The 14,508-nt window shown below is 40.2% G+C and overlaps 1 protein-coding gene across 1 annotated transcript; it reads left to right on the forward strand.

Moving 5' to 3' along the window:
- Nucleotides 1-550: 550 nt before the first annotated feature.
- On the forward strand, nt 551-10,707 carry Dmp1 (dentin matrix acidic phosphoprotein 1). The gene is made up of 6 exons (XM_048364496.1): nt 551-614; nt 5,989-6,063; nt 6,319-6,372; nt 7,902-7,934; nt 8,084-8,131; nt 9,436-10,707. Exons 2-6 carry the CDS (start codon nt 6,010-6,012, stop codon nt 10,705-10,707), a joined length of 1,461 nt encoding a protein of 486 aa, XP_048220453.1. The 5' UTR covers nt 551-614; nt 5,989-6,009.
- Nucleotides 10,708-14,508: the final 3,801 nt, after the last annotated feature.

A 14,508-nucleotide genomic window follows, 5' to 3' on the forward strand; every position in this document is an offset into this window, starting at 1 on the left:
ACACAGGGGTTGGAAGATGGGAGGAAAAGGAGATGAGTAGTAGAGGGTTGTTAGAAGAGGAAAAGAGAAAAAATAAAGCCTATATTCCCAACACCAATAATTCCAGAAAATCTAATATTTTAGTAGATTCCCTCATGTTCTACCTGAAAATGTACATCAACAGGAAACTCTCTACCCACCTCTGACTCTCCTTTTCCCATCCTTAGGTCTTTCTGGGATCTGTTAGTGGGTGGAAGACCTTGTCATTGTTTATAATGTTCATAAGCCTGCATGGATGTGAATGACATATATTTAGAAATCAAAATAAAGCTTTAGGAAGATCTTCAATTCAATGGAAACTAGTCTAGTCATTTTGGAACCACAAGAGCTTTTTAGGGAAAACCTGACTCTGCCAGCTGGAGGAAGTGTGGGTGTCTGGGGTCCCCATGACACCTGTGATGTCAGTCACCCCCAGCTTGATGCTGATTGGCTCTGCAGAGCTGCAGCAGAGTTTAAATTCCTGCACCATCAGGGAAGTGTCAGAATAGCAACACAAGAGTAGCTTCATTTCCTCTGTGAGAACTTCAGTCTGATTTTGGAGATTTGGGGAGAGAAAACCTTGTGAACTCAGGAGGGTAAGATATTTTCATCCTTTAATTTGTTAAAATGAATTGGCATGCTGTGTGAAAATACCAAATATGTGCAGATATTGAGAGACATTGTGCTGTGCAGAGGGAGAAGAGGATAGCTACATTTTGTGGAGAGAGAGAGAAGATTCTCACTTTTGTTCCTTTTGTTAATGCTATAGTAAGAAATAATATTACAATGACATGTTTAGCCAATAAAGCCAGGTGTTTTTCTCAGTAATGCTTTAATTAGATCTTTGCATAGTAGTTCTGTAAGGGAATGTTTACTAAATCAAAATAAAGCTTTAGGAAGCTTTTAAGTGTCATTTTGAAGTTTGTATTTAATTAAATATAAAACAAAACTCCTATATATGTGATTTCTAGATATGGAGGTATGGTGAAATAATCTAAACCAGATTGGTAGACATTTATAGAATCTCTAGTAACATTCAATTTAGTTTATATAAATGACTTAAAGAATATACCAAGTTCATTGAAACAAACCAAGGGTGTAGTAGTTCTTACATGTCTGTATTGGTTAATTAGGTATTCATATTAGCATAATTCTTTGAATACAGCAAATTCAATAAGTAAGATGGTGTTGCCTTTTGAAACATTTTGTAGTCTAGAAGATTTAGATGTGTATATAACCCTATCAGTATTTATTTTCACTTGTTACATTTATCAGCTTCTTCACTCATACCAGGAAGATTTATCCTCCACAATAGAAAGTGGGTGCTGTGGTCAGGCCATGCATTCTTGTGACATCTAGAAGATCCCATGAGCGTGGCAATACTTCAAGTAAGCTGTCCTCTCCAGGAGGAATGACTTCTTGTTGACCATACTTTCTGCTTATCAGAAGCTCACACAGACTCTTCTACTTTAACCTTGGTTAAAAACATGTGAATCCACACAAAATTTTCTAAAGGACATTCATCTATTGACCAGCTCCAAAATGGCAATGTAGACAAGTGTGGCCATTAGATTAAGAGGCCTCAATCTCTATTTGGGGCAGCTCAGAGTTTTTTCACTGTGGCTGAAGGCATAAAACATTGTACCAATCTCAAAACCATTAAAACCACAGGAAAGATTCGATTTTTTCAATAGGGTTATTTACTTCCTTCTCTGAACTCCTCATACAGTTTACAACTTGGTCAGATTCTACTTTATTTTTAGAGTAATAGTGGAACAAATTCTAGCAGATGGAGGCTAGTTTCACATTAGTGAGATTCATTTATTATTGTTGTTGTTGTTGTTTGTTATTAACACTTTATTAGTAGTACACAATGTTACATATTCAACAGCTAGAACAGTACCTGGCACATTAGATGTTTTCATCCAATATTTATTAATAGCTAATAAGTAGATATAGTGCTTATTAATAGTCTTGAGAATAACAATACTAAGACAAAAAAGTAGCATACATTGTTTTCCAAGGGCAATAGAGAGCCTATGGGTTTTCAAACTTAGATTTCTTCCATTTGTCCTATTTCTTATATTTTGGTTTGTGTAAAGGAAGGTCTGTATTTTACAAGTGAATTTTTGAGGAAATTCAAGTTTCCTTACTTGAGAACACAACTGTTGGCGTAATTAGAAGACTACAATTCATTTATCTAGATCCCAACTATTTAAATCTTTTCAAATTGAGGAAAAAAATTGAGAAAGTTCAAAGTTCTCTGATGTACTGACCTTCGAATGTGTGGAGCTCAGTTGAAGGTTGTGGATAGCCTTTTGTTACATGGTCTCATAATATACATGTATCTAGAATGTATAAATGATATTAATCAGAGCTTGGTGTTCGGGACTTCTAAGCAAGCTTGTAGATATTTGCTTAATTTACTATTCATAATAAGGTGACTAAACGGCTATTTCTGCTAAAAAGTTTTATACAAGTATGGTGCTCTCATTTGGAAATACACTTCACAAATCTATTATTATAAAAATGTGAATTGAAAACACAATGTAAGTTTAAAATCTGGCTTTCTTTAATGCTTAAGGGTGAACTGTGACCACATGCTTTGAAAAGAACAAACCCTCTGTTGGAACTCAAGGTTATCTTACTGTAATCTACCAGACTACTACTTAGGAAATTATTGCTTTCAGTTAGGGTGCTAAACTGTATTTCCAGAAGCCTGAGCAAGTTAGTACATCTTCCTTATGCTTTATAGTGCTTCACCTGAGTATTTCTCCCTGAGAAAACTCAAACTCTGGACACGTGTGCTTTTTGTTGAAACCCCCACAAAATTTGGAATCATGTACATGGACATCTTTTCATTTTCCAATTATTAGAGAATAGTGAAGCTACAGGAAATGCAAGAGAAATTAGTAGTTATTGACCTTTTGCCAAGGCTGGAATAATTGTTAGTGTTTACAGCATCTTGAGACTATTATTCAATTCAAATTTCACTAGGAAAATTAAAATAGTGATTTGCCTAACTTTGAATACACCTATGAAAGTGAAACGATTAACATGTAGCTATTTTGAAACTCTCATATTTGGCAAAGTTTTACTTGTGAAGGACTAGATCTAAGAACTTAATGTTTTGAGAGTGCATACTAAAGGGACAAAATACTTGTAGAGCTAGATTAGGCTTAGGTGATAATGAGGATTTTCACATTGGACTCAGTACTGACTTCTGACCCTTTACCTTTTTTGCTTACAGCTGGCACTTTACCACTTGAGATACATCTCTACTTTTTGCTTTTTTTCTAGTTAATTGGAGATAAGAGGCTCGGGGACTTTTTGGCCCAGGCTGGCTTCAAACCATGATCCTCAGATTTTAGCCTCCTATGTAGCTAGGATTATAGCAAGGAGCCACAAATGCCCAGTCTCAGTTGATAGTAATCAAAGAATTCTAAAAAGAAATTAAAATAATATCAAAACATGTAAACTGATGCTTGCTTACATTTTTTTTTGAAACAAGATCCCTATCTTTACCCAGGCTGACTTGGAACACCTCCATCCTCTTGCCTCTGCCTGCCTAATTCTGGGATTGTAACTGTACACTGATGAAATATGAAATGTACTGGGTTGAACTGGGATAAAGAAAATAATGCAACTTAAGTAAATATACATTAAGAAGGGCTGTAACCTGCTCTGTTTGACCATTTGAGCTGTAAGAAGTAGAAATATAAAACATTTTTAGTCTCCATATCTTAGTATTTTTACTATTTTCATGAATAGATGGAAAAAAATTAGTAGATCAGATGACTTCTTGAATCAGGTTTCAGGTATAATTGAGCACATTAAGATACAAGCAATATATTCTTTGTAGGTCAAGAGTGAGAGAAGGGATGGTAACAAGGTGGTTTAGTGAGAATGTTGGAAGTGATGACATTGATCAAGACATATTGCATTCACAAACTGCTTTGTTAAATGGCAGCTCCTTTGTAAAACTACTTAAAATAGCAATCTTTTAAAAATCACTTGAAGTACTTTTAAAAATCAAACATACTATTAGGTCTAGTGAACTGACTTATTGTCCAAAACTGGATTTGCAAATTGACACGTGAAAAGAAAATGTTCCCAGTTGATAATAATATATAACCAAGATTGAAAACCTTAGTTTAAATCTCTTGTTATTAGTAAATTATGTATTTAACATCTAAAGAAAGACACAAATGTAAATTCTGAAATAACCTTATAGGATTAAAAAATACATGTGAAAGTCCACAGGTAAGTACTTTAGAAAAACTCCCCGTGGTAGGGAGGGGCAAGTGGGAGAAAATGAGGGATAAGGTGACAGTGCTTAAAAACAACTGTGTGCACTAGCTTACTTATATAAATGTACACCCCCTGCTCATCACCTTTTCAGTAAAGATTTTTTTTAAAAAGAAACTATCAGTGACTAGCGTGCAGGGAAAATTGTTTTCTTTCAATTATTTTGGTAACTTTTTACAACAATATCTAGTGGTATCTATTTTTAGATATGGGACAAACTGTTTTCAAAAATCAACAAGTTGGATAAGAAATGTACTCACTGCTTTATGCATGAAACTGTATCCCCTCTGTACATCACTTTGACAATAAAGAAATTAAAAAAACATCAGTTTTCAAAGTGTGAAATAAAGCCACTTTCCAGAAAAATATTTAGGCTTGATATTTTTCTCTTGCCATGATTCTCAAAGATCCCAAACTTCTAATCTCCTTCAGATCCTTCAGAGTTAAGAATGATACCCAAAGGGTTTTTAGCATAGTTATCTATAATGTATGACTAAATGTACCATAGTAGATATTAAGAGCTTTCTTGAGCTATCATATGAAGCCTACCACTGCTCATCTTTTGCAGATCAAGAAGAAGAGGAGCAAAAAAATATATTTTGTCTAGACATTACACTGTTATAACTGCCACTTAGAAGCTTATGTGCATGTGTGTGTGTGTGTTTGAATGTATGTATGTGTGTACAAGTATCCTATCCTATCAATAATGTCAACCAATGTAGTATTTTAGGGAAAATAAATTGGTTAGGTGGTTCCATTATATCCAAGTTGTGGAACTATTATAAAAATGAGCAACCAGAAATATCTCCATTGGCTATTCTCTTTTACTTTTACCCCATTTATGACATTTATGTGGACCTGAAGAAGTATTTATAGACCTCTTCATTGAAAAGTTTTAACTTTTGTTTAAGAAGGTAGATTTTAATTTATTTTTACAAATAGTTTCATTGAAATGTAACTGGCATCCAAATGTTTCTCCTATTTGAACTGACCAGCTTAGTGATCTTTCACATCTTCCCACGGTTTAGCCATCTTCACTACAATCATGTTCAGAACATTTCCATCACCTGTGAAAGAAATCCTGCACCTCTTAGCTATAACTCCTCAACCCTTCATCTTCCCAGCTCTGGGAAACCTCTAGTCTACCTTCTGTTTCTATGGATTTGCATGCTCTAGATATATCCTATAAATGGAATCATGCAAATGTGCCCTTTGATGTGTGGCTTCATTCACTCAGCATATGGTGCTCACGGTTCTCCACATTGGTGCTTTACTTGTTTCATAGCTGAGTAACAGTCCATTGTAGCAAGAAAGCACATTTTTCTCTATTCATTCCTCAGTAGATGAATGTTTTATGAGTTTTATTTATTTATTTTTTTTTTTTGGCCAGTCCTGGGCCTTGGACTCAGGGCCTGAGCACTGTCCCTGGCTTCTTCCCGCTCAAGGCTAGCACTCTGCCACTTGAGCCACAGCGCCGCTTCTGGCCGTTTTCTGTATATGTGGTGCTGGGGAATCGAACCTAGGGCCTCGTGTATCCGAGGCAGGCACTCTTGCCACTAGGCTATATCCCCAGCCCTATGAGTTTTATTTTTAAGATGGAAAATTTAAAAGTTGATTTCTTAAGCATGGAATTACAACGGACGCCTGTGTCCTTCGTTACAGGTGGAGACATCACAACCAACTATGAGGACCAGCATCCTATTTATACTCCTGTGGGGCTTATCCTGTGCTCTCCCAGTAAGTATTAGGGTAAGGATTTATGTGTGAGTGTGTATGTGTGCGTGTGTGTATGTTACATATACATGTGTATGTGTGTATATATATACATATATACATTTACATTTTTATATCTAAACTTCACAATTTTTATCAATTATGAGCCCAGAAGAAAAAGTTTGTTTCAGTAAGGTGATAATAAATTTCTAGGAAAGTCTTCTTCTTGAAAACATCATCCATTCACTATGGTTTGACCATGTCTAATTACATTTTTAGGTGGTCAGGTATCAAAATAGTGAATCTGAGAGCACTGGAGAAACTGGATCATTGGTGAGTAGAAACAGCACTTCTTGAGATATTTTAATTCAACTCTAGGTTGGTTTTACCTAATTGATTCAATGGGAAATCTTGGAACTGCTGATGATTGATGACATTAACAATGACCTAGTAGGTAGTAAGAAATAAACTTGAAGTTTATATAAAAAGATTGCTTAAATCCAACTTAGTAATATGATTTGGGGAGGAGGAATTTTAGCTTTATTCTTATAGCTAAGAGAATTAACTAAATCTGACTAGGTTATATGCTTACTAAGTGTTCAAGCCAGACTTGGAATTTCTGTTACTCGCTGCAGGACCTATAGTTTACTCAGTGTGAAGTCCTCTCATAGGAAGGAAGCTGGTCTGAAGACTGGCAGTAGAGTTGCAGTTAAAATGTTGTACTAAGAGCACTGTATTCTCTACTTCCAGCTTGGTCTTAGCACTTCGGGTGGTAACCAAACAAAACCAGAGACCTAAAGGGGTTCTTCACTACCTCAGCCTAGAATATATACACAGGTGGATGTATTTTGAATGTTTTTCAGAAAAATCTAGGGGTTGGTTAGTTTCAAAGCAGCCTACTGAATCTCTCCCTCACTTAACCTGAGACACACACATGCCCTGCTCTCAAGCCTAGCCTTGCTATGAGAAAAATATCAGTATTGTGGTGCCACCTGTGAATTCCAGATGATGATGACTGACTGGAGCAGAGATTTGTGTCTGCCTGCAGTATCACAGAACAAAGACAAGTGATGATAGCTCCTTCCCCAGGATTGCCCCAGACTGGTTACATTCCTACATGATTCAGAAATGTGAAACAAGGCCAAACTATGACTAGTGTAGTTAAATTTCAGATTTAGAATCTATTTCTTAATCTCTTTAGTGGTTCAAGAAAGGTTTAGCCAGCTTACATTTGTAATTCTAGCTACTCAGGAGGCTGAGATCTGAAAATTGAAGTTTGAAGCCAAACCAGGTAGAAAAATGCCTGAGACTCTTATCTCTAATTAATCACCAAAAAGCTGGAAGTGGAGCTATGGCTCAAATGGTGAAGTGCTAGCCTTGACAAGGTTAAGGGACAGTGCCCCAACCTCAAATTCAAAACAAAGAAAGAAAGGAAAGAGAAAGAAGGAAAAAGAAAGGTTTAATAGCATTCTTTTTTTTTTTTTTTTAGTTTGTTTTGGTTGATGATGGGGCTTGATCGCAGGACCTGGACACTGTCCTTGAGCTCTTTTGCTCAAGGACAGCACTCTACTACTTTCAACCACAGCTCCACTTCCAGTTTTCTAGTGGTTAATTGGAGATAAGAGTCTTACAAACTTTCCTGCCTGGGTTCACTTTGAATGGTGATCCTCAGATCTCAGCCTCCTAAGGAGCTAGGATTACAGGTGAAAGTACCCCCAGCGCTGGAGTAACATTCTTAATTTAATTCTGTCTACCATTGGAATTTAATTTAAAATTATTCGAAATAGCTTTAATAATGCAATTTTCTAATTGACACAATTCGCCTATGAAAAGAGTGACTTGTTTTCCTTCCTTTATTGCAGGATCATTTGGCTCAATTAGCAACACCACCCACGGTAACTCTCTCATTTATCTTTGTCTCATGACTTTGATACACTCCTCATCACCTTTACCATTTTGAAAGTATTACTTAACCAAAGGATGTGTATCGTACTTTTCTCTTTCCTGAGGAATTACTGAAAGAAAAATTTTTTTTCTCTTCCAGGGAAGCAGTGAGTCATCAGAAGAAAGTAAAGTTAGCTCAGAGGAACAGGTAATTAAACAGGCTTTCTTAGCTTTGCTGGCTGCTTAGGAAGTGATGGTACATTAAATTACCTGGCAACAGTTCTAAATATAATATTTTCTAACGATGGGTTATGTTAGCTGAACAGTCTCATAAAATAAGGAGAGGAAAATGAGAGGACAATTCAGACATGCTGTTTGTTCCATTTTTATCATTGGAGACATAGTGGCCCCAAATGTCTCTCCTAGTTAAAGAGAAACATTCATGCACGTGAACATAGTCATTGACTGTATCAGACAAGTAATAGCTCACTCACTCAACAGTGTAAGTATTGCTTTAATGCAATTGGTGAATTTCACATCAAGCACAGACAAATACTCTGATTGACAAGATGCTCATTGAACCTAGAGAACAACTTGATGCCAAGGATCCTGTTGGGAATAGGGAGGAGCCTTGGGGGAGCTTTATGGAAACAGCTGCAGCGGGAATGGCTGTCTCTTCTAACTAGGCCTATCTATGGACGAAGAGTGAAAAAGTCAGATTTAGCTAATATCTTCTTACTAAGAAATTAGCTTGATTCCTTTTCTAAGATTAAATACCATTACTTTCTTGATTACCATCTATCTATCTATCTGACTGTGTATCTATCTTTTTAAATTTTATTGTCAAGGTAATATACAGAGGGGTTACAGTTCCATAGGTAAGATAGTGAGTACATTTCTTGTCATACTTGTTGTCCCCTCCCTCATTTTTCTCCCATCTTCCTTCATCACCAATCCCTATGTGTCTATCTACCTATGTCATTCAGTCTGTCTCTGTTTATCATCTATCTTTTATCTATCATCTATTATCTAAGTTGTTGTCTATCTCTCTACCCATCCCTCCATGTACCTTTTGTGCTAGGGATCAAACCCATGGTCTCAGACATGCCAGACAAGGCTATCTACCACTGAGCTACAGCCCAGCTCTGTCCTATCATGATGACCAAACTATCCTGAAGGGCTTTGATGCACATTGCAGTCTACACACTATAGCGTGGGTTCAAAGACGAATTATTAACCTCTTTACTAATGATTTATCAGAAGAACAGTCTACAAATTAGAATTAGAGAAATGCTGTTGCAGCACCGAGTGAAGTGAGTCTCTAGACCGCCCACAGATAGAAGGACTTGCATCGCAACCTTTCCTCATGTCTGTTAGGCTACAGTAGATGTGTTCCTGAGTAGTCACATTGGTCCTCGGCGAGAGGATGGACATGGGATCTGAGATGAACGTGACATAGCTTCCTCCGTGTCAGTACCCAGAGGACTGACCATCTGTTTTCCTAAACCCCAGGTCAATGATAACCCCAGTGACAGTGCAGAAACAGCGGAGCACCTGGACTCTGATGACGGCCAATACTTTTCTAGACCAGCTGGTGGCCCCTCTAAAAGTGCAGGCACTGGAGGCCACGACAAGGAGGATGATGAAGACGACAGTGGAGATGACACCTTCGACGACGAGGACCCTGGCCCAGGGCCTGAAGAAGGACGCCAAGGAAGAATCTCCCGACTTGACAGCGATGAGGATTCAGCTGACACCACACGGTCCAGTGAAGACAGCACCCAAGACGCCAGCAGCGAGGAAGTGAACAGTGAGGACCAAGGGGACTCCACCCAGGACAGCGAGAGCGAGGAGACCCGCGTGGGAGGCGTCGGGGACGGGGAGAGCAGCCACGGGGATGGCTCTGAGTTTGATGAGGAAGGGATGCAGAGTGACGATCCAGACAGCGGCACGAGGAGCGAGGGAGGCCGCTCCAGGCTGAGCGGGGCGGGCAGCAGGCCCAAGGCGTCCCGGGGGGTGAGCGCTCAGGACTCGGCCGAGCATCCCAGCAGGAAGTTCGTGGGCAAGTCTCGGGTGTCCGAGGAAGAGGATGGCAGACGTGAGCTGGCTGACAGCCGCTCTCGGGAAGAAATCCAGAGCAGCGACTGGGTGGGCGACGCGGAGCCCCAGGCCGCGGGGCTGAGCCAGTCCCGGGAGGCCGGGCCGCCTGACTCCCCGGAGGACAGCACGGAGGAGACGCGCTCTTACGAAGACAGCCCCGACGTGCCGGACTCCAGCAGCGAGTCCAGCCAGGAAGAGGAGCCGCCGTCCCCGGACAGCAGCAGCAGCAGCAGCGAGTCTCAGGAGGACGCGCTGAGCGAGTCCAGGGGCGACAATCCGGACCCCACCGGCCAGCCGGCAGCGAGAGACAGCGAGTCCAGCGAGGAGGAGAGCTTCCACACCTTCTCCAGCTCCGAGAGCGAGTCCCGGGAGGAGCCGGCCGCCAGCGAGGCCACGTCGTCCGAGGAGGACAGCCCCGAGTCCAGCGAGGAGAGCCGCCCGTCCCACAGCGCCTCCGCCGAGAGCCAGAGCCCCGAGAGCCAGTCCGACCAAGAGGCCGACAGCGACTCGCAGGACAGCAGCAGGTCCCAGGAAGACAGCAGCTCCAGGGACAGCACGTCGAGCAGCGAGGAGGAGGGCCAGCCCACCAACCTGGAGGCAGAGAGCAGAAAGCTCACGGTGGACACCTACCACAACAAGCCCATCGGGGACCAGGACGACAATGACTGCCAGGACGGCTACTAGCACCTGCTCTCCTCAGGCGAGGCTCGCCCACCAAGGGGGCTTGAGGAGAGGGAGGGGGGTGCAACTCTATTTATTGGTATTTTGATCTAGAGGATAACCAGAGGCCATTTCTTTCTGACAGGCATAGCTGGACAGCAACTTGTTTTCTAGGGAGTCACTGGTCCATGAGGATTTAAACACTATGCAAGGGCAGGAGGACACACCAAGGGTGCAAGCAAGGAAGGAGGATGTACTGCAGCCTCAGAGCTGACAGCCATCCTAACTCATTCATTACCTGACGAATTGTTATTAATAGTCGATTAGTCACCAGGCACTGTGCTAGATGCTGGGGTTTGTGGGAAGGGGGGATAATGACGCTCCAAACCTGTCCCTTGCTCTCGAGGAGCTGTAGCAAGACACCAAACTAGAGAATGGAAGAGGGATGCAGGTGAGGGCAAGAAGCATTCAGGGACCACATGGTAAATGCCAGAGCAGGATAAATAAAATAGACTGGGGCGCAAAGAGGGGTGACCAGTTGTCTCCTGGTGAATTTATGGGCATTGCAGTGGGAAAAGCCACTGGAGCTGGAGAACTGAGAAGGATTTCTCCAATGAAGAGAGCAGAATTCCATTTATTCTTCAGATAAACCATCATCGACCTAATCGTATTCGATGCCAATTTTGTAAGAAGTACTTTCAGCTGTGGCATGATGGGGTGTTTTGGATACACAACCTTTTTCTTCCTCAAGTAATTTACCTCGGTGCTTTGTATGGGACTCCATGGCCGGTCCCTTGGTAATTATATGTCCAAGCTTGAGGGTGGACAGCAGAGGAGAGAGCGCCCTCTTTACAGAGAGGATTTCTAGAGATAACTTTTCCAAAATCAGTTTGATGTACAATATTGGAAAAATTGTTCCCTGAGTCCTTCATATTTGTTACCCACAGAAAAGCTCTGTATATATGATTCAACTGATTTTTACCAAATATCATTTGAAGTGTTACCTCAACAGAAAGTATTTGTTTTATAATAAAGACAGTAATGCCTAGAAAAACCAGTGTGCTTGTTTTGTTGTTGTTGCTGTTTAACAGAGGCATTGATAGGACATATGTATGATAAATAAGCTTTTAAAACATTACCAAAGAGTTTACTAGTATTCCTTTATTAACATCAAAGATTTTCTTACATTCCTTTATAAAAAGTTTCTTTGCAATTCAGAAAGCATTTTCTTTGGTTCAGCTTTATTAAAAATATGATATGCTTACCTAAAGTCAAATGGTAATCAATGGCTACTGCTCTTGTCACCATTTGATTACAATCCTTAACAAGAATGATCTTTACATTAGACTATAAATAATAAAACTGTTTTTCAAAATATACATGTCAGACAACATTTTAATAAAATTGTAGGTTATTTATAATATTTTGCTAGATACACTTATTGGTGAGAGGGGGAAAATTAACTATTGTTGAGGCCACACCAAAAGTTCTGATGTTTGAGTTTAACGTTAATTCTTACTGGTCTCCCAGACTCTAATTTGTATATATGTTCTGGAAATCACAGTGAAACATATTCCTTGAAGCATTATTCTGTTTAAGAAAATGACTTCATCTTGGTTATACTCCTTAAGAAATGTATCTTTGTCCCTGCTCCTCCTGGAGTACATCTGAATTCCTCTACAAATGTATTGCAAGTATCAAGATGACGTCTCCATGCATCACAGTTTTTACATAGTGCTGCCCTCTGACAAGGTCAAAGCTGTGTTCACATGGAGATGAACATGTCAATGAATTTGTATGATTATACACAGATATAAATTCATATACACATATTTACATGCACACATGTACTCTATAATTTTAATTTAGTGGGTGAAATCTAATGTTTTCTTTTTCTTTTTCTTTTTTGGTACTGGCCCTGGGCCTTGAACTCAGGACCTGGGCACTGTCCCTGAGTGTCTCTGCTCAAAGCTAACATTCTACTGCTTGAGTCACAGCTCAACTTCCAGCTTTTTTGGTAGCTATTTGGAGATAAGAGTATACAGACTTTCTTATCAGGCTGGCTTTGAACCATGGTTCTCAGATCTCAGCCTCCTGAGTAGTTAGGATTGCAGGTGTGAGCAACTGGAAGCTGGTATAGGGTTCTCTAATTTTAATAGGATCCAAAAACATACATATATATATATCCAAAAACATATATATGTGTATAAATATATGTATGATATATATATATGTCGACAAATTCCACACCTGTGTAGGTTCTATTGGTTTTTGTATTGATTACCAGGCTCTATTAACATGTACTGTTTTCCATGAAGAAGTAGCCAATGCTGGGCTTCTTGGATGCCTGAAGCCTAGGTGATCCGTTCTTACTACTCAAACGTCCCATATCATTACAGTTGGACAGGGGGAGCCCCTGACCCAAGGGAAGCTGGTCTGTAGTCTGCCAGCCTCTAGACAGGGAGTTTCAAAGGCTCTGAAGGATGTGAACAAGAATGACTTCAGTTCAAATCCACCTTTCCTTTTCTGGAAATCTGAGTACTTAGGAAGCAAGAAGTCAGAAAGTGGTTAAAAATAGAAAAGAACATGAGATGCAAAAATAGAGAGAATCCTATTCCTAATTAATGTAAAGCATAAACTGAAATCTTAATCTCCTAATGTGCATGGATGAAATCTCAATCTTGCTGCATGCTTGGACCATTAACCTGTTATTGCTCCCAGGTCTTCGGGGATTCCAGTAATGTTCTACTGTGTTCTCGGTCACCCATTTCAAAGCAACCTGAGTAAATGTCTGTTCCTTGCAATATATAAAAGCTAAGGCGAGCCATGCCTGTAATCCTAGCTACTCAGGAGATTGAGACCTAAGGATCATGGTTCAAAGCCAGCCTAGGCAGAAAAGTCCATGAGACTTTTATTTCCAATAAACTATTCATAAAAGGCCAGAAGTGGCCCTGTGGCTCAAGTGGTAGAGCACTAGCCTTGAGCAAAAGAAGCTCAGAGACAGTGCCCAGGCTCAATTTTCAAGCCTCAGGACTGGCAAAAAAATAAAAGTTAAGGGATCCAGATTCCAACTCCTGTATTGAGGTAGCCAGTGTCTCAAGGTCCTGTAACATCTCAACCGTGCTACCTTACCAGACTCCTGAAAGGAAGCACAGAGTGCTTTCAGTCATGCTCATGAGAGAAATCCGCTAAGGCAGAGGTAGGTGGGTTTTCTTTTAAGTTTTCCTGGCTCATTTTGGGTGTGGAAACTGGGGCTTCTTGCTAGTGGAAATGGGAGACAAAAGTCATTCAAAGGAAGGTTGGCTGGACTTGGTCCTGAGCTTTCAAGATGTAGATGTTTCTTCATGAATCCTATTCAAGTCTGTGTAGATCGGTTCAGGTGGACATTCACACTGGACACTGATGGCTCATGCCTGCAATTCTAGCTGCTCAAGAAGATGAGTACTAAGGATGGTAGTTTGAAGCCAGCCTGGGTAAGAAAGTTCACAAGACTCTTAACTCCAATTAACCACTAAAAAGTTGAAACAGGAGTTGTGGCACATGACAGCTCAGATGGAAACTCGATTTGCCCTTCTTCCCTGCAGCTAGGCACACATACCTCAGTCCTGGCCAATGGAATGTGAGCAGAAGCCCTGAGCTCTGCCTCTTTCTTTTCTTCTCTTCCCATTGGATGGTATTTAGTAAATACTGAAATAACCTCCTCTTACCAAAAGAGACCTTCTTCTTGATTTTACCACAGGATAGAAATCAAGGTCGTTTTATTTAATATACTATATTTCAGGATCTTTTTATCACAGCAGCTTAATCTATGTACTACAATATGGA

The sequence above is a fragment of the Perognathus longimembris genome, chromosome 16, assembly GCF_023159225.1.
Source record: "Perognathus longimembris pacificus isolate PPM17 chromosome 16, ASM2315922v1, whole genome shotgun sequence".
In the NCBI taxonomy this organism is placed as follows: domain Eukaryota; kingdom Metazoa; phylum Chordata; class Mammalia; order Rodentia; family Heteromyidae; genus Perognathus; species Perognathus longimembris.